The following is a 21790-nucleotide window of genomic DNA, read 5'->3' on the forward strand; positions in this document are numbered from 1 at the left end:
AAGGCCAAAATTTAATCCAGTGAATGGAAATCTGACTCTATCTGGAGCAAACAAACTTGAATGTGATACGTCGATAATACTTAAATAATGCATAAGAACATGAACACTCACATTTGACAATTCTAATATGGACCTGAATCAATATTTCCGAAGTCTGGAAATATTAAATTTAACTAATATAGCAATTTATAACACTATGCTAGAGTTCATATTGATTTTATTCATGTGCACCACTGATCTACTGAAAACTAACAATAAAACAAAATTCTTCAAACACCATACAATGGTTGAAAAAGCATAAGGATCCCTAAAAATCAATTATTTGTAGAACTAATCCCCTCGGTGCTATACCCAGCTCTGCCCCTACCAGACCCTTCCCTGCTCCTACCCACTTCTCACCTCGGCTTTTCGGATCGGCTCGCACTCCAGATCCATTCACCATTCACGTGCTGAATATTCATCTTCTATCATACTCCACCACCAATAATGTTTCCAGCCAGGCTAGCATGCGGTACCAGGCTCAGACCGCCAGCTCGTGCTTGCTGGCGCAGCCTCGTTCCCGTCCGGAGTTTGGCCCTGAAAAGCTCCCCAAATTTGCCCAAAAAGACGCCAAAGTTGACGTTATTCAAGGTCGGAATCGCCATTGGCGTGGCAGGTCTGGTGCTCTACGCCACCAACGACACCGCCAAACACGTCATCTTGACCACAGAACGTATTGGTGTGGTCACAGCAGCCACTGCCAGGTGTTTCTTGTTGTACAAAGACGTGCTAGGCAAGGAGTTCTCCAGCAAGGCTGAACGGACTGCTGAGTTGAACAAAACCCACCAGAAGGCGGCAGAAATCACGCTACGGGCGCTCGAGAAGAATGGAGGAATCTACATCAAGTTGGGGCAGCACATCACCGCGTTGACCTACTTGTTGCCCAAGGAATGGACCGACACCATGCTTCCGTTACAAGACCGGTGTCCCAGGTCGTCACTTGAGGAAATCGAGCAGTTGTTCATCAAGGACATGGGCAAGCCCATGAGCGAGCTCTTTTCCAGCTTCGACCCCGAGCCCGTGGGCGTAGCATCGTTGGCTCAGGTGCACATAGCTACTTTGAAAGAAACGGGAGAAAAGGTGGCTGTCAAGATCCAGCACCCCACCTTGCAGGAGTTCGTGCCTCTCGATATATACCTCACGAAGACTGTGTTCAACTTGATGTACAGGTTCTTTCCCGAGTATCCGTTGACGTGGTTGGGTGAGGAGATGCAGGCGTCCATCTACGTGGAGCTAGACTTCACCAACGAGGCCGAAAACGCCAGGAAAACGGCTCAGTACTTCCAGAACTTCACCAGAGAGACGGCATTACGCATCCCCACCATAGTGGCGGCCCAAAAGCGGGTGTTGATCATGGAATACGTTGCTGGTTCTCGTCTAGATAATCTCGAGTATTTGAACCAACACAACATCCACCCCCACGAGGTGTCGTCGTGCTTGTCTCACATCTTCAACAACATGATCTTCACCCCCGACGTGGGGTTGCACTGTGATCCCCACGGAGGAAACTTGGCCATCCGAAGCGTGGACAAACGGACGTCTCCCAGCGGTCACAACTTCGAGATCGTGCTCTACGATCACGGACTCTACAGACAGATCCCCTTGCAAATGAAGCGTGAGTACTCGCATTTCTGGTTGTCGGTGTTGGACGGAGACGTTCCCAAAATGAAGGAGTACGCTGGCAAATTTGCGGGAATCGAGGGCGACCAGAAGTTCAGGATCTTTGCGGCTGCCATCACAGGCAGATCCCCTGAAAACGCTTTGAACTATGACATTTCCAAGGCTCGGAGCACTGACGAAATTAAAAATATCCAGAGTCAGCTCCTGTCTACAGATGGAATCTTGGAAGATTTGATGTACATTTTGAGCTCGATGCCCAGAATCGTGCTATTGATCTTGAAAACCAACGATTTGACCCGGAACTTGGATGAGAGTTTGAGCAATCCGTTGGGTCCCGAAAGAACGTTCTTGATTATGGCTAACTACTGTGCCAAGGTGGTGTATGATGAATCGAAGGAAAGAATTGCAGCCACGTACTCGAAGTACTCGGTCCGAGCCACCTTGGAGTACGCCAGAACCTGGTGGGCCTACCAAAGAAGAATCAGCACCTTGTACATCTATGATTTTATCATGATGGTGAGAAATCTTCGTCATCAATTTTTGAGTTGAAAATGTAAATAGGGCCAGTTTAGACCGGCAGACTCGAGGAATATGAATATTAGAAGTGAAGCACGTAGCGTGGTTGAGCCGTAACATTGCCAAGTCGGCAGAAGCCGCAGTGTGACATATCCAGTAGAAGTGTGGATTTCATGAAAACAGCGAACCTCTGTATTGCGTTCTCGTCCTCAGCTCACGTCCTTTCTGATCTTTTCCAAAAGGTTGTTGATTCTGGGACCCATCAAAGGCTGGCCAGTTTTGGTCTTCTGACTGAGCCTCAACTTCTTCAACTCTCTCTCCTTGTCTTTCTTCTCGATGGCCTTTCTTCTGTCCTGGACTCTTTCCAACTTCTCCTTTCTCTGTTCCTCCTTTCTCTGCTTGGCAATTTTGGCTCTTTCGGCGTAGTTCATCGTGGGTTTGGCCCTTTCTTCCGATTTGGCCACATCTTTCTCGGGGATCGACTCGCCTTCTTGCTCCAATAATTTGAAGTAGCCCTTTCTCAATCTGGCCCTGTGGGTCAAGGCCTTCTTGATGTCTCTAGACTTGGACTCTTTACGGTCAACGTATCTCTTTGGGGGCATGGTGATGGTGATGAAGAAATGGTGAAGCGATGGATAAATTATTGGGATGAGGACATATGCAGGACATGATGTGATTAGCGTGGGGCAATTTGGGGGGAGCTATGGGGCAGTCATTGAGTTACCTTGATGGAAAATATTTGGAACCCTTAGACGGTTGTATAGTAGTTCTCTGGAATTTCCTGTCAGTACTTGGCTATGACAGAATAATAGTATAAAAATAGTATTGTGTCCTATTCAGAACTCGTTTCCTTTTGCAAAAAGAAACTGCTATGGGGAACAACAGTATCTAATATTTTACAAATGCGAGGATGAATTTAGTTGAGTAGTGGGTAAAATATAAAGGACAGAGATCCAAAATATGTTGGTCTGTAGTAATTAAAATAAATTAATGGTTTTTTATATTTATGGACTTTATAAATTTAGGAATCGGACTGCACTTTTGATGAATTCCTTAGCAGGAAGTACTTAGTGATTAAGGTATAATATCCTACGAAGTGGTGTTACCATATTTTATTCCTATTCATTTAATTCTAGTACTTTGTAAAGGGAGCTGGAAAGAAGAACAACCGTAAGAACTGATCCAATCGTTTCGTACGTAGACGGAATGAAGTTGGCTCAGAAATTGGCTCAGAAATTGGCTCAGAAGACGCACAGTTGACTCCTTGAAGCCAACAGCTTGATGCACGATTATTCGAATTATTGCCGATGTTTCCAGCTATTTAAGCAGCTTTCCTTAATTTCAACACATGGATCACTCGTTTAGATTAGCCACTCAGAGTTGGGGACGGCAGCATCAACCCTAGCGAGATAATTTAAATAACGCTGACCTTGACAACCTTGAGCTGAACTCTTGCACAATTTCTCCATTTATTTCAAAGGTGTATAATTGAAGCATTTTAAGTGAACCAAAGTCGGATGAATGGTGGGTGTAATGGTACGAAGATGATACTCAATATATGTTTGGCTCTCTTCTCATTGTTATTCACTGTGTGGGTTTACGGACACATTTATTTCAATTTCAATAATCCTTTCGATCAGAGCCTACAATTACAAACCTTGGGCCTGAATCATTCTTGTAAATGTTGTTCCCATGGATCATTTCGAGCATAACTTCTCACACTTAAGTGTGAGATATTATCTGTCTCCCATGGCAATCCGTACTCTCCGAGCATACTGTATAGCGTTCCTATTATCCTTACAATTCCCCTTCTTTTCCCTCGCAGAATCAATCCACTACTCCCAGCCATTTCTCATGTCAATATCCTACACATAAACGCCTTATCTAGTCTATTTGTCGCGTGTCTTACATCTTTCCAACACCATGTCTGCCAAAACCCCATACCAAGCTGTGCCCAGCGGGCCAGCCTCGCCGTCTCACACCAGCCCGTCGCCCCAAGCAGCACCCATTCTCGAAAACTCCCCAAACCCCCAAAATCCCGAGGAGTTTGAGCTCGATACCATCGATTCGTTGGACTATGAAACACAGTCGTCCTCGGAACCAGAGGAAGGGTCCTCCAACATGCGCATGGCGTTCATGAACATGGCCAATTCCATCTTGGGCGCTGGGATCATCGGACAGCCGTTTGCGTTCCGCAATAGTGGGCTCTTGGGCGGCATCGTGGTGATGGTGCTCTTGACGGTGTTGATCGACTGGACCCTCCGTCTCATCGTGGTCAACGCCACGCTTTCCAACACCCGCTCGTACCAGGACACCGTCAGCTACTGCTACGGACGGTGGGGACGTCTCTTGCTCTTGTTGAGCATCAGCAGCTTTGCCTACGGCGGGTGTATGGCCTTCTGTGTGATCATAGGCGACACCATTCCACACGTGTTGAAGGCGTTCATACCCCACAGCATTACAGCCAGCGGCTCCGTGCTCGGGTGGCTCTTTAAGCGGAACTCCATCATCGTCATCTTCACCACCTGTATCTCGTACCCTCTCTCGTTGAACCGGGACATCTCCAACTTGGCCAAGGCCAGTGGCTTTGCCTTGGTGGGCATGTTGATCATCGTGGTACTCACCGTGACCAGAGCTCCGTTCATCGACCCAGCGTTGAAGGGCCTGCTCACCGCTCCCCAGTGGACTGTCAACTACAACATCTTCCAGGGCATTCTGGTGATCTCGTTTGCATTGGTTTGTCACCACAACACTATGTTCATCTACAACTCCATGAAGAACGCGTCGATGGACAAGTTCAACCGCTTGACCCACATCGCCTGCGGGGTGTCGATGGTGTGCTGCATGGCCATGGGCATCAACGGCTTGCTCAACTTTGGTGACAAGACCAAGGGCAACATCTTGAACAACTTCAAGAGCGACGACAACTGGATCAACTTGGCACGGTTCTGCTTTGGCCTCAACATGATGACGACGTTTCCTTTGGAAATCTTTGTCATTCGCGATGTCTTGAAGGACATAGTGTTGTCCGGAGATGGCCAGGGAGGAAGCACAGCCCACTTGGAGCTCAGCTCAAAGCAGCACTTCTTCTTGACCACATTTTTGGTGTTTTCGTCGATGTCAGTGTCGTTGTTCACATGTAACTTGGGAATAATTTTGGAGTTGATTGGTGCCACCTCCGCTTCGTTGATGGCATACATCGTGCCTCCCATGTGTTACTTGAAGTTGGTGTGGGAGCAGTCGGACTACTCCAAACTTGACGGTGCGGGCAAGAGACGTTTCATCGTGAGAAAGGCCCTTCCGAGTGTGGCTTGTGTGATTTTTGGGTTCATGGTGATGTTCATCAGTTCATACATGAGTATCAGGACCAGCATGAAAGGGGAGAGCGATGGCCACTGTGTTGAAGACTAGGGATGCGCTTGAAACATTGTTGGGTGTAATTCTGGTAAAGCACTTAAATTCCATTAACAAGAGGACAGTCTACCAATGATAAGTGGTCCAATTGCTATATCAGAAGTGAATACCCAATATTTCACTTTATCTAAGGTCAGTCCTCTAGATCTCAAATTCAGTTTAACATGCGAATTCCCCAAGGTGTCATACCCGAGCATGAAAATCTGTCTAGATCTTATTCAATAATGGGTAATAATATGCCCTCGGTTAACTACCTTGCCTGAATAATGTGGGGACCTCATAATGTCAGGATTAACTCTCAAAAATTTGAGGCAAGTTCAACCAGGAAAAGGAGAAAGGTTTGCCGAAGACTCAAGCAGAAAATATTAGTCTGGTGCCCGAATCGGCCGTCCCGCAACACCCGTCTAAAGTTGCATACAGACTCTCCTTTAATTGCTCTCCTCGTATATGTACTCGTCATTGTTGAGGATTGGCCAATAGGCTCTGGTCAATTGCGACCAAATAAGCTGACATCATATACGAGACATAGATGTGCTGGATAGTGGTCTAGTATCTGCTTATGCGTGGCTGCGAAAAATTAACGCGAGCTTATAGATATATTAAAAGTCAAATAACATAACTACAATAGATAATTGGCGGATGTACTGGTTCACAATGCCATTATGACTAGCAATCGACATTAAGCCTCCACTTCGTTGCACTCGATATACTATTAAACTTCAGTCATCACTCATCTTCTTCGTCGCTCAAGATCACTCTCCTCTTTCTCGGAGCTGTAACATCGTCGGCTTTTCTTTTCCTTTCGATCTCTTCGTCCACTTCTTCAGTTTCAGAATCTTCTGACAAGCTGGTCTGAGACAATTGAGAAGCAGGTAAATCCTGAGAAGCTTGACTTTGGGTGAATTGACTGGGAGTTTCCTCATTTTCTGAGTCAACGAACAACGAAGTTTCCTTGAGCGCCAAAGAAACTGATTCGGCAGTTTCTTGTCCTCGGCTGGATTCCAACTTTGACCATGCTTCTTTAAATGCTTTCAATTGCTTTGGATTGACTATTCCACCAGAAGCAGTCAAAAGCTGACGTAACCTCTCTTCACGCTCGAAGAACTGAGTTTCTTTCTCAGCGTCGGACTCGTCATCCGAATCGCGAATGTACTCTGCTGATTTTATAGGCATGTGTCCGCTTTCGTCGTCTGAAGTAACGTTGAACGATTTTGGAGGACGGCGTCGAGTCAAATTCTCTCTAGGAACCTTCTTTGCCTTGATGGCAGGCTTGAATTTGGTTGTAGTTGTCTTCTTTCTGGCCTTACCTCTTTCTAATCCACTCAAGTCTAAAGATCTCTCGAGTTCGTCAAGAGTATCCAATTCGTTAAGATTGTTCCTGGCACCATTAGCATTTGGTTCCGTCACAAATGCAATAGCATCGTTATCTTCCTCGAGTCTCCCATTATAGTCAATGTCGTCGTCGCCGTAGTTCTCACTGTAAGTGTCACGGGTTCTTAAGAAATAAGATGGATTTTTATCATCCTCAAATACTGCTGGCTGTTGGGCATTCCACTTGCGAATTAAGTCAAGAGACTCGGTCAAAGATTCGTTAGTAATTGTCTCTGGTAGCTCACAATTCTCGTCTAATATGAAAGGGAGTTCGAACCCCACTATACTCAATAAGAATCTAATCGTTCCCGAATTGATCAAGTTACGACGGAATTGGGGGGTTGGTTTAAGTGAATATTGACCTGGATTGAGAACTCTTTCTTTCAAGATTCTATCCAAGTCTTCAATCAACCACTTAAGAAAATTCTCCTTCTCCTCGATATGCAAGTTACTGATAAGAATCTTGAATTTTTCATCCATTGACAAGTTATCTCTAACAAATTCCAATGCCTTTGCCAACCTTGGCATATTAGATCCTTTGGACGTTTCTGGTTTTATGTATAGCTCGCCTGTAGCCAAATAAGTCTTGCATTCTGCATCTTCGAATCTGGGAAATAAGATCTCTATCGGGTTTGGAAATCTTGCCAATGCCACCTTGAATTTCTTCATGAAGTAGTAAATGAACTCGTCAACGTGATTTCTTATACTTGATCCTCTGGGCAAATAGCTTCTCAATTTGTGGATAATATTCATGAAATCCAAACGATACAAACCAGTGAAGTCTTTTCTCACCACAAACAAACGATGGAAGTAAGTCAAGCACCGTTTTATCTCCTCGTTAGTAAGATCTTCATATCTGGATAAATACTCAATGTATGTTGACACTATAGATGTTTGAAAGAATCGTATCTCTGTTGTGTTGAAATCCAATCTTCTTTCTCTTTTAACCTGGCTAATCCTGTCCTCAAATTCTTCGTCATCTGAATTTTCTATAACATCTCTAAGCGAGTCTTCAGTATTTTTATCAAGACCATTGATTCTCTTTTTATTCTGTCTTGCCTTTTTTCTTTTGGTCTGAATGTAAAGCTTCATATCTTCTTCTGCAAATGTTTTGAAAGATTTTAGAATAATGTGGACTACTGAAATACTGACACTCAAGTAGTCTGGAGAATGCTTGGCTGCTGTTTGTGGAATCTGGATTATAATATTCAAGAAATCACTGAACGAGAAGAGCTTTCTAATGATGCCTTCTGCCAACTCTCTATCGATTTCATGTTGTGACTCATCTTCACCTTGAGTTTTCCCAAACAATGATTGGGAGATTTCAAGCAACTCCCTGAAGCATATCATGGCAGCATGAAGGGAACTCCAACGCTTAGCAGCATATGATTCTCGGAGATAAGATATGATCAAAATAAAATTGACCTCACTCAATCCTGCTCCAATAGATCCAAAATCATTGGAGTCTTCCACAACACATCCATTGGCCTTGACCTCCCTCTTGTATTTCAAAAACCACGACAATGTCAAGAAAAATGTAGCTTTCTCGTATTCATCTACGTAAGTGAGATCTGTCAAACCAGCAAAAATGGATGATATTCCCTCGATCAAGTTGTTGAAGCATCCACCACATAAAATCTGGTCAATGAACTCCGCAAGAATCTGTCTTCCTTGATGATTTAAGTAGACAGGAACACTGGTCTTGACAAACTCGTCCGCGTCGTATTTGAAGAGATTGCGGTTGTTCCATTTCTTGGTCCTGTCCAACTTTTCAAGGGTGGATTCGGTATCGTACAAGGCCTCCTGGCCCGATATCACGTAGGAATTGGCATCATTGGTGCGAAGGGAGAGGAGAGTGCCGAACCTTCCGTGTCTAGTCTGCAAATGCTGGTTCTGGTTCTTTTTCTTTTGAGATTCATCCGCCAAAAGGTCCAGGAGTTGCATTCCGGTTGTGGTTGTGTAGGACTGAAGAGGCTTGGAGGCACTGGCATTATTGGACTGAGGGACAGTGGAATTGGCTGGTTGGTCAGCGTCGCGTTTAGAGCTTGAGCTCAATCCTAGAACGTCTTTGGCCAGCGTTCCTCGAATAATCAAATATATACATTCCAAGCACGAAGGACCAAACATCTGCTTATCGAACTCAGTACCAACCGAGCCCGAAATAGTAAGCAAGAGCATCAATGCCTTGTTCTTCTTGTAGGCTTGTAGCACGGTATTCAAGGAAATGTCGTCGTAGGAGATGTTGGCGGGCATATTATCAGCATCAATGACTGGCTTCAGCGACTTGGTGGAGATGGAGGAGGTGGCTGGCTCTATGAAGAGCACGTTTCTCAAGAAATAGAGCACGAGCCGGAGAATGGCGTTGTCACGAGGCTCTCTATCGAGCTTGCTCTTGGCAATAGTGGGCAACACCAACCGGATGATGGCCTTGAGAGTGTGTCCGTTTTTGTAGGACAAAATGCAGTGTTTGTAGGTGAGCTGGGCCTTCTTGATGTCAGCATAAAGGAGCTTCTGGTTGGGGGACAAATCGGCCCCCAATTCCACTGGCCACGTTAAAAGCACCAACAACTCAAGACATGCCAACATGATCTTCTCGGAGGTACGAGCGTTTTTGATGGTTTCTTTGCGCTGACACTGGGCCTCCCACTGGCACAATATAACCACCAAGTCGTTGGCCACCAATCCGGAGTCAGCACATGCCAACGCCACTTCGTAGCGATTGTTCTTCTCATCGAACGACTTGATCCACCGTTTGATGTCCTTCAAGCACGCCAACGCGTCGTGACCAAGCTTGTAGGGAGGTGGCGATTCTGCCGAAGTGTGGTCAGGACCTCCGAGTGCTGACGCCAATACCGAGATGTGGGCACGGAGGAGCTTCTGGGTCTGGGTCTCGTTGGGCTTGAGTGAGGAGGTCATCTCGAGGATTCTGTCTCGCTGGAGTACGTCTTCGGATTCTGGCGCCTCCTGGGGGATGGGCTCGTACACGACGAAGTCGTTGAGGTCGTCATCGTGGGCGTAGTCGTCTTCAGACTGGCTCATGGTGGTGATGTAGCTTTGGGGCAGACGCGTCTAGCGATGATTTGGGTGGGGTGTGCGACATTGTCGTGTTTTGCGACATTTTATCTAGCAGGAAAACGAACAGACAGGGATTCCTCGAAAGTCCTGTTGGGCGTGGTGAGAGTGTCGAGTGGCGTAATCTAGCCATGTTTCGAATCAAAGAGGCCAGAGAAATATCTAACAATAGCACTTCGAGCATAGTTTTGGTTCCTCACTAAAAGATAAAAAATACACAATTTTTGAACAAAATCCATTGTTAGAGATTTTAGAGTAATCATGTTGATTTTTTGGAAAATGTATGAAATAATAATATCAAGCACTTGGCTTATGATGCTACCAAGATATATTGATGTAACCAGAAATGGGTAATTCGGTAATGACCGCTGCCAAGATGAGCTATTCTGGGCATTGGAGTCTGGAAAGAGAAAATAGAGGAATCGCTCTTAGAAAGGCATAACGTTATATCGAAGTAAGCGATAACCCAAATAGTACAATTACAAATAGGCCAAGCCCACCCACTCCCACTGATCTCTGCATATAGCAGTGAAGCTCTGAACAACAACGCCAAATAGAACACTGCACACTCACCAATCAGTACAGTCCAAGAATAGGCACACCCAATAATAACCCGCTAAAAGCGCACGAACCGCACAGTCTAACCAGGCATCATATCGCCACCCATTGTCTATAACACCCGATTGTAGTACTTACCGACTAAAATATAAACGGAAAATTCCTTAGCCCTAAGAAAATATAGCAAAATAGTGCATAAGAAGAGCTTTACTGGTGCGAAAAATCGAATTCAAGCAAAAATAACCTGGTGGGATCGCTAATCTACATCAATATGCGCTGGGTGACTAGCGTATCAGTAAATAATATGTGGCAGTCCGGGCCAGAAATAGCGTCTGAACTAGAACGAGGTGGTGCAAGAAGATAATGAAGTTTGGATTAAAATCCTAACTTGTCTGTAGGAGCATTACGAGGGTAGTGAGCATTTCGATTTTCCAGAAAATGGGCCAAGAACTAAGACAATATCGACTCCGAGGTTGCTGCATCCAGAAGAGGGGGAACAATTTGCCAGGATATCGAGGGGTTGACCCGTTTTCAGCAGGAAATTCCTGGAGTATTCAGCGTAACGATACACCAACGAGTAACTGTAAACGTATTCGAATTTCATTGCACTAGTCATACCATTACGGGGATTTCGTGAGGAATTTTGTGGCTTACCTATACCACACTACGCTTAACGACCGTTGCCGAGGCTCCGGAATGAAGCAATAAACGGATGGAAGCACAGAATCAATGCAACCTCCGTGCCTCCATACATATTATTTCCTAGACAGAATCCCCGGCAAATGGGCAATAAGTCAAGCAGAAAGACGCGAAAAACCCGTAGAAGTCTTGTAAGGTAACTCAAGAGTCACCTGAGTACCCCTCAGCACGTCGAGTCAGATTCTTCATGGTAGTATCACCATTATTGCAGACACCAGACGTCCAGTATACCATGAATTTACCTACCCGAGCAGGACAATAATTAAGGTGTAGTCCAGTAGTAGTGGCCCGGATCTGGTAGCCCAACACGCTGCACGGATATTTTGGCACAGTTAGGGGTGCTAATTCCGGACAGGCCCCCGCCAGAAGCCAGCATGCATCGAGAGGGCGTAGTGAAAATTCTGGAAGTCATCGGCACGGAGTTACCAGCGGTGGTCGGAAATTTTGAGCGCGCAGGCGAATGCATGGTGCATGGAGGCAAGGATGCAATTAGCGCAGACATGTGCGGGAGGAAGAGACCGAGCAGTGTGTGGAGAGTGCCTGGTGAGTGCCTGGAGGGTTGACATGGAAGTGTCTGGAGCCAGTGATACTTGAATGTCTGCCAGTGCGTGCCAGTGCGGGCCCTTTGTGACATTCCTTCGCCAATTGTTCTAACAATAACGAGACTAATGCGCGCTAACGCACTTCCAAAAGAGGCTACCAGCCCGGACTTCTGCATAGGACGCCCGGCGACACGACACGACTGCGACAATTTGTCAGCCCCGCCAGCAGGCCCATTACGATCCTCCCCCGCCACCGCAACCGGCCAGTGTCGCAGCTTCCCGTTCAGGGCTTGTTGACTGCCGATGAGCCAATTATGCTGCTTCCGACACACCACTGGTGCATGAACTTGCGCAGCAGGTGGCGAATCAAGGATGCGGAATTGTAACCGATGCAATGCATCTGCAGCAGCAGGTATCTGGCGTGAGTCGGGCGCCCGTGGTGAATCCGGCCTAGTTTTAGTAGCCAGCCTCGGCTGGGCTCCTACTGGAACGTTCACTGCTTAACCCTATTCACCTTCCAGCGCGGCTATTGGCTGGAACTCCCCCTTCTCAGCTTGGCCCAGGGCACACCTGGTCACGGCTGTGCTTTTGTCTTGCATGCGCCGCCTGCACCCGACCAGATACGAGATTCCACGCACTGTTCGCACCAGGCCCAGACGCAACCGAACGCCGCGATGTGGGGTCCAGTCACCACGGTAATGTGGCCACCGGGCCGGTGGCCACCTCCAGCTATCCATCTACACTTCCACCCTCCACCCTAACCACGTCCTCTGAGTATTTCCACGGCTTCTGGCGGCCCCAAACCGCCGGCCCTGCGCCGAAATCCCGCCTGCACCGCCCGTGGTGCGTCTTCGGCAACATGCTGTCGCAGGCCGACCTGTCTCTCTACCCCCCCTCCCCCTCCCAACCTGCCATCTCTGCGCTTGCTGCACAACTCCATGCACCCACCACCCTCTGCCTGCTGCCAGTTGCATTTGCAGCCTTTGCTCGCCCATATAACACCCCCCTCCGCACCTGACCGCCAATTCTCACCAGAAAATTTGGTGGTCCGCACTCACTCCAACCTGCCCATATCTCCCTGTCCCACCAAAGGGAGCTACCATGGACTTACCCTACAAGAAGCGGTTCCGCATTCCAGCCTCTTGCCTGGTATGCCGTAAGCGCAAGTCGAAGTGTGACAAGACCCGTCCTGTCTGTGGTCTGTGCAAAAAGAAGTCGATTGCTCACCTCTGTTACTACGAGGCTGACCCTGACGACGACCAAGGAGTACCACCACCAGGCGCTGGTGCTGGCATCACCACGTTTGCTCCCTACGGACCCCCCCATCACGAGTACCCGCCAGGAGCACTCCATGCCATTCCACCGCCAGGCGTAGCGCTCCAGCACCAACCACTCCCTCCCGTGGGCCATGGCGGCTACGCACCAGCGCCACTCGAGTACCGCCAGGGAGTGCTACAGCACCCACAGAGCGTGCTACAACACCCACAGAGCCACCACCAGGGCCTCCAGCCGCTCCCGCCACCAGGCTCGCTGCCACAGGGGCCCCAGCACGACCAGCACCAGCACCACCAGCACCAACAACAGCACCACCAGCACCACCAGCACCACCAGCACCACCAGCACCACCAGCACCACCAGCACCACCAGCACCACCAGCACCAGCTGCCACCAAACCAGCTGCCACCAAACCAGCTGCCCCAGAACCACCAACTGCCCGTGCACCACCACCAGCCCCCAGCGCCTCCAGCGCCTCTGCACCACCTCCAGGGACCACCACCTCCTCCACCAGCACCTGCGCCAGCACCACCGCACCACCTCCACCCCGTGCACCTCCCCCAGTTCTTCCCCCCACCCGCTGCCAAGCTGGCTGCAGGCTTCTTCTCCAGCCCCGACTCCGAGCCTGGCGTGTCGCCGTCCACCCACTCGCCCTACGGCCACCACGTCCGCACCAAGTCGCTCACCCACACCTCCTACCAGCCACTCCCATCGATACTATCGCCAGGTGGCCAGTTGAAGGCGCTGCCGCCCAAGCGTGAGCCGCTGGACACATTTGCGCGCCCTCAGCTCCCGGTGCTGAGCCTGAACGGTGTGGTTTCCACCAGCTCGTCGGCGTCCAGCAACCCTGAGCCCAAACCCGAGCCCGCAGGCCTCGTGAAGGTATCGTTGGGCCCCAACGCCAGTCTCCAGGTCAACCCCAACGACACCATGGACACCTTCGCCAATGCCAGCTACTCGCTCAGCCTCGAGGGCCCCTCATGGCAGCAGCAGGGCACAATGTCGTACATCGGGTTGACCAAGAGCGATCCGTTCATTAAGATCCTCCGGAGCTACGCCGTGCTCTTGTTCAAGTCGGGCGAAATGACTAAGTTCATCAAAAACGAGTCGATCAAAAGACGCAATAAGTTTGACTCCTCGTCGTTGTCGTCGCCCAACGCTTCGGCTGCAAATGGGGCTGGCGACACGGTCTCTAACGCCAGTATGCCCTCAAGCCTGAGCACTCCCAACAAGCGTGCTTTCGACGATACCCCCAACAAAGCATCGCCCATGTCTGCAGTGTCGGAGACCGTCACCCTGGTCACCAACGCAGAGGTGGATGACGAGCCTGGGGATATCGTAGAGGAGGATGCATTGATCGTGGATAGAATCAACATCTCGTCCATTAACAATCACGACGACGACGACGACGACGACTCATCCGGTAAGGACAAGGAAAGCTCCTCTGAGTCCAGCCATGAACCCTCCAAGAAGAGAAAATTCGAGGCAGAAGCCTCCAATAACAAAAGAATGGCCTCCACTAAAACGGCCGACACCCAGAAAGTCAAAACAAAGTCCAAAAATCACGACCTTATAGATATCTCTCAGCTTTTTCTTCAGGCCAGTGCCGCCAGCGTGGACAAGAAAAACAGAAAAGCCTACTACTCTGTTGTCGAAAAAGCAGTGGTCAAAATCTTGCCAAACCAGTTGAACATCTTCAAGTTGTTCTGTCGGTTCTTCAAATACGTACATCCATTCATTGCTGTTATCGACGAAAATTCGTTCCAGATGGATTTACAGATCATTTTTCCATCTTTTCCAATCTTGAATACTGAGTTCTACACGGAAATCAAGGTCGAGAATGAAAACTCGTTGAACATTTTGGGTATACTTCTACTTGTGCTTAGACTTGGCTACTTAAGTTTGATCCATAATGACCCTGTCAACAACGATTACAGTTCTGATGAAAAGAGTATTGTCAAGGATATGAAACGGATCAACTCTGAGACCCTTCTCGCAGTGCTTAAATTGTGTATCCCAGACCCATTGGCACTGAAATCATCCTTCAAGTTGGTGCAATGCCTTACAATTCTTCATTTCTATCGTCAAGTTGTTCCTGATGATTGTCTTGGTTTAGGTGGAGCTGACGCCAACATTTTGTTTGGTGTTATCATGACCCATGCCATGTCAATTGGATTAAACAGAGACCCTACCAACTACGTTGCCCATGAAACTATCCACAAGCGCGAGCCTTTAATAAAAACATGGAGAAGTTTGTGGTATCACCTAGTAATGGTTGATGGAAGTTGTGCCATTCACACAGGGTTGCCAATGAAAATCAATAATTTGGAACTGAGTGATGTGCAACCACCCACTTATGTTAATGATCCCACTGGTGAAATGAATTTAATAGTTCGGAAACTCAGGGAAATCAACACGATATATCGAAACATCCTGAATATGATCACAAATGTCCAAGTTCAACCAAAGATAATTGATTTGCTCAAGGAAACAAACCGTTTGGAAGAGATTTTCTTTGACTTTTTCGGAAAGGACTTTTTCAAGGATTGCATTTGCAAACCCGCCGAATATGAGCCTCCTAATGGTTTCCCCATGGAATCAGCTGAGAGACAAAAGAGTTACATCAAAGTGATCAAGTTTTGTATCTTCATACAATTGAGAACGAATTTGAGTTGTCTCTATTATATGATTGCAATTCATTACGAAAACGAGTATAATAATTCAAAAACTCCCTTGATGAAGGCAGGAATTGAACTCTTTAAGATTTTCAGTAAGAGTGTGATTCAATTGGTTTACATCATGTCCTATGTCTTGGACAACTCGGTTGAGTTATTTGGCAGAAACTATGATTATGTCTTGACTGCCTACAATGAAAGGTGTATGATCAAGACTCATAGTTATTTGACTTCCTTGTTTGTGAGATTGTTGCATCACAAGAAAGACTGCACTATAAATGCTCAAAAAGACCCAAGTGTCAGGGAGCGTTTAGAAGTTATCGATATCTTGTTTAATATTGTTCTTCTTGAGGCAGAATTATTCGTGGGTAATTTCAGAAAGTTGAGTCAAACATACATCAATTCATACAAACTTTATGTGATGAGTTATTTTGTGTTGAGACAATGTATGGATAACCCCGGAATTTTTTTCGAGAAGAGTTTGAATGATTCGAGGTTTGACCACCAGGGAACAAATTTGATGGAATTCTTCACCATTCACGAATTGCAATATTTAACTAAGTTGTGTGAAGAGTTCAGAGTAGCCAAGGAAGAGCAGCATCGGGTGAAGGCGGCAAAGAGAAAAGCGCAGCATACCAAGAAATTGGTAAACAATGGATCGCTCGCCAAAAACTCAGTTCCTTATAACAATATTCCATTCCCTCAGTCGTACACCCAGATCCCATGTATCAGTTTCCTCACGATGTCGCCATCGACCAGTCAAACCAACAACGACAGCAATGGAAGTACACCAAAGAACTACACTGCCGAGCCAGCCACGGGAGGAAGACTGAACCGGTCGGAGGTTCCTCCCTCGTTCCACCTGAGAGAAACGCCGTTAACCAACGAGGAAGAACTAGACCCTCCTGTCTACTCGAATTTGAACAATTTCAACTATGGGGTGTTTGAGAACCCCGAGGTGGGCAGCGAGGATCTCTTGAAGTTGTTTGAGGTCTACGTGGATTTCGACAAGAATGATTTATGAACGTTTAAGTGTATAATATGTAATATGGCCTCCGCAACTGGTGCTTTTTTTACGAATAGTATGGCCATCGGAATGTTTTACTACGAATGCTGCCAACTGGCAACTTGTACTGCTTCACCAAATAAGATACCTCATAAAGGGTGCCATCTCACTACAAGATAAGAGGACTGCAGTGTAGTGATATCTCACTACAGTGCAATAGAGCCATATTCTCTACAGTGTAGTGATCCTATAGCTACGTAGTGGTCTTTGCATATTCCAAGACAGTGGAAGTATGTCTCGCGTCGCCTCCAATGCTTAACGCTTGTACCAAATGGGTCCATGTTCATGTTGAAGAGTGCCTCATCCCAGAAAAGTGGATGTAAGGATGTTCACACAGCCACACATCGGCCAGTCACGGTGTCTCATCACCGTCGTGCCCCCAATCAGCTCAATTCAGCCTTAAGAAACCCACTCACAGGATGCACTCACAGGATGCACTCACAGGATGCACTCACAGGAATGCTCTCAAACCCTGCAGACTAAAGTAATAAGGACGCAGAAGTGAAACAAAAATCACGCCGTAACTACACCGAAAGAACGCAGAACCTGCCCAGAACACCTCTTCTCTCACTGCCTCTTTCTCTCTCCATCCTTCTTCTCCTTCTTCCTTCTTCTCCCTCTTCTGTTCCTCTTCCTCTCCTTCCTCTCCCTCCTCTCTTCCTCTCCCTGGCCCTGCACGCCCAACCCCTCCTATATTATCTCTCGCTTCCCTGTATCCGGAGCCTCGGCTTCGCGCCCGATTGCTGCAGCCATGACAGCACAGCTCGGCCCAAAACCACCAGCACCCTCCAGCCATTCGTGGCCCAATACGGCTTCTATATGCTAGCACAGGCTCCCTAAACCCCCCTCTAAACATCCGTACTTCAATCCTCGGGAATCAGCCGCTACTTCGCCCCCAGCACCAAACCCGAGCCATCCGACGGACTTTCGGACATCGGTCGTACCCTTCTGGGTACAACCGACCACCGACAGCGACCGGGTGCTCAGAGGTGGATATAGCACCAGTGTGATGGTTGTAGCACGTAGAAGAAAGTACCAACTGCGCTGTAGTCTGAACCAGTCCATACCACGCCAGCCACCGTTGGCATCAACTGGCATGGCCCCCATAGCGAAAAATATCCTGGAATCGAAAATTTAGTAATCGTTATCACCAGTCAAAGCATCGCAAACTGCACAGTCGTCATCCAGAGACTAACAAGGTGCTGCTTCTGCTATTGAGAGAGCCCACAGAGCGTACCAGCTGTCACGAGATTGCCAGATAGCTAGTTAGCCAGATAGTCGGATAGCCTGAGTGCCAGATTCGTAGTAGCATCGATCTAGCACAGCCATTGTCAGACAGGCTAACTCCAGACACCAGACCACCAGAAGATAGACCACACACACCAGACCACAGACCACACTCTCCAATAACCGATAATCAACGCCCAACACCCAAGAACCTACACCCCTCCAGCACCCAATAACCTCACATCATGTCGGAGTCCCGTCAGCCCAAGAAGCGCAGCAGGATCGCCCTCAGCTGCAACTACTGCAAGAAGCGCAAGGTCAAGTGTGACAGAGGCACTCCCTGCTCCTCATGTGTCCGCTACAAGGTGCCTTCGTTGTGTGAGTATCCTGAGCCCAAGTTTGCCGACCTGAGCACCTCTCCAGGAGGTCCTGCCGATGCCAGACGACACCAGCGAGACCCTCCCGCCAACATCGGCATGCTTCCCACGTTCTCCATCCAGAAGTTGAACGAACGTACCAAGCCTGAGCCCAAACGCCCCCAGCACCACTCGGTGTACCAGGCGCCACTGTTTCTGGTGGCAGCAGCCGGGCAGCCGGCCCCAGGGTTGAAGCTGGAGTTGGAGCTCTTGAAGGAGAAGATCAAGACCATCGAGGCGTCGCTCACCAACAAGGAGGTACCAGAAGAGCGTGCCCCAGCACCATACGCCGTCAGCGCCGCCGCTGCCGCCGCTCCTGCTGCCCCTACGTACTACCAGGGGTCGCCAAACCCAACGCCCTCCAGCTACAGCTATGCTGCCACTCCCACGCCAGTGCCAGCACCAGCCAGGCTCAACTACCCCCCCTACGCCACCAACGTGCCTATCCAGTTGCCTCCCATCCACGTCCCCACCACCCAGCACCAGGACCCCCGAACCACCCAGGTCTCCAGCAACGAAAACTCCGATGCTGCCAAGATCCTGGTGGCTGTCAATCCGTACGCCTCGGAATACGAGGTGCTCAACTTCTACGACGGCTACACCCCCATCCACATCAAAGACGCATCCAGAAGAATGAACTTCGGACCGTTTGCCTGGCTCTCGCTCATCAAGAAGGACGCAGGAATGTTGGGCATCTGGCGGTTCATGTTCTCGTCCAAGTTCGACTATGTCCGCAAGCTGAAAAAAGAGGTGATCTTTTCGTCCATGGTCACCTACAAGCCACTGGCCCAGGGTGCTGAAGACGAGGTTTCGGACGAAAACGACGCTGAGGCCGACTTCCGCGAACGAGCCATCGACCGTGATGGCCACAACGACTTGCGTACCTACGACAAGGACTCGCAGTCCAAAACCATCAAGCCTGCGGTGTCCAAGTCCGACAAGCAGCTCCAACGCAGTGCCATGAACAGGAACGCCATCTCGTTGGGGCTCACGTTGTACGAGGGTCAGATCGACCAGGAGTTGCAGTTGATCGAGAAAATCAAGATCATCCTCCCCAAGAAAAAGGTGATCTGGACGTTGATCTCCAAGTTTTTCCAGACGGTGTACCCCTACATCCCGTTCATCGACGAGGAGGACTTCAAGGCCGAGATGGTGCGGTTGCTCGGACCCGAGTCCTACGAGGACAAGAAATTGGACGACTTGACGGTGGAAAAACGGTTGGACTTTGCCCACCTCGGCATCTTGTTGATCCTCTTGCGTCTCACCTATGTGTCGCTCTTCTCTAACAAGAGCGCTGCCAACGAAACCAACCTCAAGTCCACCGACCCCTCGCCCAAAATCCAGGAGTTGAAGTACCTCATGCTCAACCCCATTAACATCGACACCGCCAACATGGCTCAGTTGTGCCTCGACCAGTTCGAATTGCTCTGGAAAACGAACTTGGTGGTGTTGCAGTGTGCCCTCTTCATGAGGTGCTACCACATGTTTTCTCCCGAGGATGGCGATGGCTCCGACGGTGGAGACAGTCAGATCTTTAATGGCATGCTCACCCAAATGGCATATTCCATAGGATTGAATCGAGAACCCGATTTGTTTGAAGATTTGGCCAAGGACGGCCGTACAAACAACTTGGGCAGAAAAATATGGTACTTCTTGGTGATGAGTGATGTTGCTCAGGCATTCAAGTACGGTAATCCTCTCAGCATAAGTAACAGATACCACGACACAAAACTCCCTTACTTCAAACCTGAATGTTCCAACATCAAAGACCACAAGATGGAAGAGAATGTGATTGAAGGTTTCGAACGCATGAACCATTTCTGCGACAAGTTGATTCCTTTGTTAGAGATGTGCCTTGATATGAAAAACCCCACCAAGCTTGCAAAAGTATTAGAACAAGTCAGCGAGGTGGAAATATATTTGAGTCAGAACTTTCCTCCTCTAAGAAAGTTCGCAGAACCGTACCATTCTGAGGTATGGGGCTATCCTGCTAGTAAGGTAATGGCGTGCAGAAAAGTTTTGAGTGCAGAGTCGTTCCTCTTGACTATCTTTTTCCACATTTACTTATACTACGAGAAAGAGAAGGAGTACAACTTCTCCTTTTTCTATTTGAAGAAGATCATGAGTATTGCATGTGTTGAATTGATTCCATCATTCTGTCCATTAGTTCTCAACAACTCAACCAATTTTGGAGAAGCTGCAGACATGATTTTAAACCCTATAATCGAATCAACTATCCACAGGGTCAGTCAATTGACTATGGCAATTTTGGTGAGGATTAATGCTCTGATCTTCAGATTGAAACATGACTCTAATCATCAAGAAAACTTGAGAAATGATTTTCAATATAAACTCAGGTTTGCTAAGCTCTGCAAGTACTCCAAGGTTCAAGAGAAGTTGATGAAATTCTGCATGGTGGCCATGTCCAGATTAAGTCAAAGATACTATTATGCATGGAGGGTGACAAAGGCAAACACATTCTTGTTGAAGTTGATTATGGGAGAGGACTTCTACAAGACTGTTGAAAAAGATAAAATCTCATTGATACCCATGAATGTTGATCAGCTTGATGAGTTAATCCTTATCGGGGAAACTACGCTCAGAAAGTACTGCAGAAAAGCCAACATATTCCATGCTAGCAGTGATCTACTCGACGATATAGATGATGAAGATATCGAGCTTGGTGTAAAACTTAGAAATGGGAACTCAACACCTACTTCCCAGGGAGTATCAAGCAAATCACAAAAATCTGCTGGAAGAGGATCTATCAAGAACTCTACCGTGCCATCAATCCATAGCCCCTACGGTCACAATTCAATAGGACTAACCAGCAACTACCCCTCTTCGGTTGATTCAGCCAGCAATTCCGAAATAGAGGAATTCCATTTCATCGAGAACGCTGATATTGATCGATTATGGCTCCAAATGGCAAACATGAAGAATGACAATAATAATGGATACGATCCAGAAGTACACGATGGTAACTTGGGGTCTGCTTCAATGGTTCAAGGTCTCGCCAACATTCTACCCAACCCTGTGCTCAACCCTCTTAATCCCCTTAGTCCTGACAGCTTGAATAATCAACTCAAAAACTCGCAGAACGGACCAGATGACCACCTTAATTTTCCTATGACATCCCATGACATTTTTAATAATTTTGCAATCGACCAATTATTGGGTATCGATGGTGTGAGTGATTCATGGTAACAGTAGCATGAGAAATAAATGTTAACTAATGACCTAGAGAGAATTCGGGGCCATCCATTAAATGTACCAAGTAAAATAGAGCGCGTTGTGGCA

The 21790-nt window shown here is 47.8% G+C and overlaps 7 protein-coding genes across 7 annotated transcripts; 5 read left to right on the forward strand and 2 right to left on the reverse strand.

Moving 5' to 3' along the window:
* Positions 1-486: 486 nt before the first annotated feature.
* CANTADRAFT_91111 (uncharacterized protein) lies at positions 487-2208 on the forward strand (the record flags this gene model as incomplete). The annotated part of the gene is made up of 2 exons (XM_020211779.1): positions 487-561; positions 607-2208. The coding sequence occupies 2 exons, from the start codon at positions 487-489 to the stop codon at positions 2206-2208; spliced, it is 1677 nt and encodes a 558-aa protein (XP_020063928.1).
* Positions 2209-2384: 176 nt separating this feature from the next.
* On the reverse strand, positions 2385-2777 carry FYV5 (Fyv5p; the record flags this gene model as incomplete). Its single annotated transcript, XM_020211067.1, has 1 exon — positions 2385-2777. One exon carries the CDS (start codon positions 2775-2777, stop codon positions 2385-2387), a length of 393 nt encoding a protein of 130 aa, XP_020063929.1.
* Positions 2778-4317: 1540 nt separating this feature from the next.
* On the forward strand, positions 4318-5586 carry CANTADRAFT_53330 (uncharacterized protein; the record flags this gene model as incomplete). Its single annotated transcript, XM_020210194.1, has 1 exon — positions 4318-5586. The coding sequence occupies one exon, from the start codon at positions 4318-4320 to the stop codon at positions 5584-5586; it is 1269 nt and encodes a 422-aa protein (XP_020063930.1).
* A 134-nt stretch (positions 5587-5720) lies between these two features.
* On the forward strand, positions 5721-6223 carry CANTADRAFT_277260 (uncharacterized protein). Its single transcript, XM_020208201.1, has one exon. It carries the CDS (start codon positions 5856-5858, stop codon positions 6129-6131), a length of 276 nt encoding a protein of 91 aa, XP_020063931.1. The 5' UTR covers positions 5721-5855; the 3' UTR covers positions 6132-6223.
* Positions 6224-6315: 92 nt separating this feature from the next.
* YBL053 (Ybl053p) lies at positions 6316-11194 on the reverse strand (the record flags this gene model as incomplete). The annotated part of the gene is made up of 2 exons (XM_020211069.1): positions 6316-9990; positions 11162-11194. The coding sequence occupies 2 exons, from the start codon at positions 11192-11194 to the stop codon at positions 6316-6318; spliced, it is 3708 nt and encodes a 1235-aa protein (XP_020063932.1).
* A 1738-nt stretch (positions 11195-12932) lies between these two features.
* ZCF13 (Zcf13p) lies at positions 12933-16400 on the forward strand (the record flags this gene model as incomplete). Its single annotated transcript, XM_020208579.1, has 4 exons — positions 12933-13547; positions 13621-13736; positions 13934-14529; positions 14683-16400. Coding segments are annotated over 4 exons (3045 nt in total), but the record flags the coding sequence as incomplete, so codon positions are not given.
* Positions 16401-18319: 1919 nt separating this feature from the next.
* Positions 18320-21697, forward strand: ZCF14 (Zcf14p; the record flags this gene model as incomplete). The annotated part of the gene is made up of 4 exons (XM_020210259.1): positions 18320-18500; positions 18657-18748; positions 18971-21131; positions 21219-21697. 4 exons carry the CDS (start codon positions 18320-18322, stop codon positions 21695-21697), a joined length of 2913 nt encoding a protein of 970 aa, XP_020063934.1.
* Positions 21698-21790: the final 93 nt, after the last annotated feature.

Source organism: Suhomyces tanzawaensis (genome assembly GCF_001661415.1).
Source record: "Suhomyces tanzawaensis NRRL Y-17324 unplaced genomic scaffold CANTAscaffold_5, whole genome shotgun sequence".
NCBI classification, from domain to species: domain Eukaryota; kingdom Fungi; phylum Ascomycota; class Pichiomycetes; order Serinales; family Debaryomycetaceae; genus Suhomyces; species Suhomyces tanzawaensis.

Bases quoted from the DNA above. Each gene is read 5' to 3' on its own strand.
- CANTADRAFT_277260 (XM_020208201.1), top strand. From the start codon at position 5,856: ATGTGGGGACCTCATAATGTCAGGATTAACTCTCAAAAATTTGAGGCA.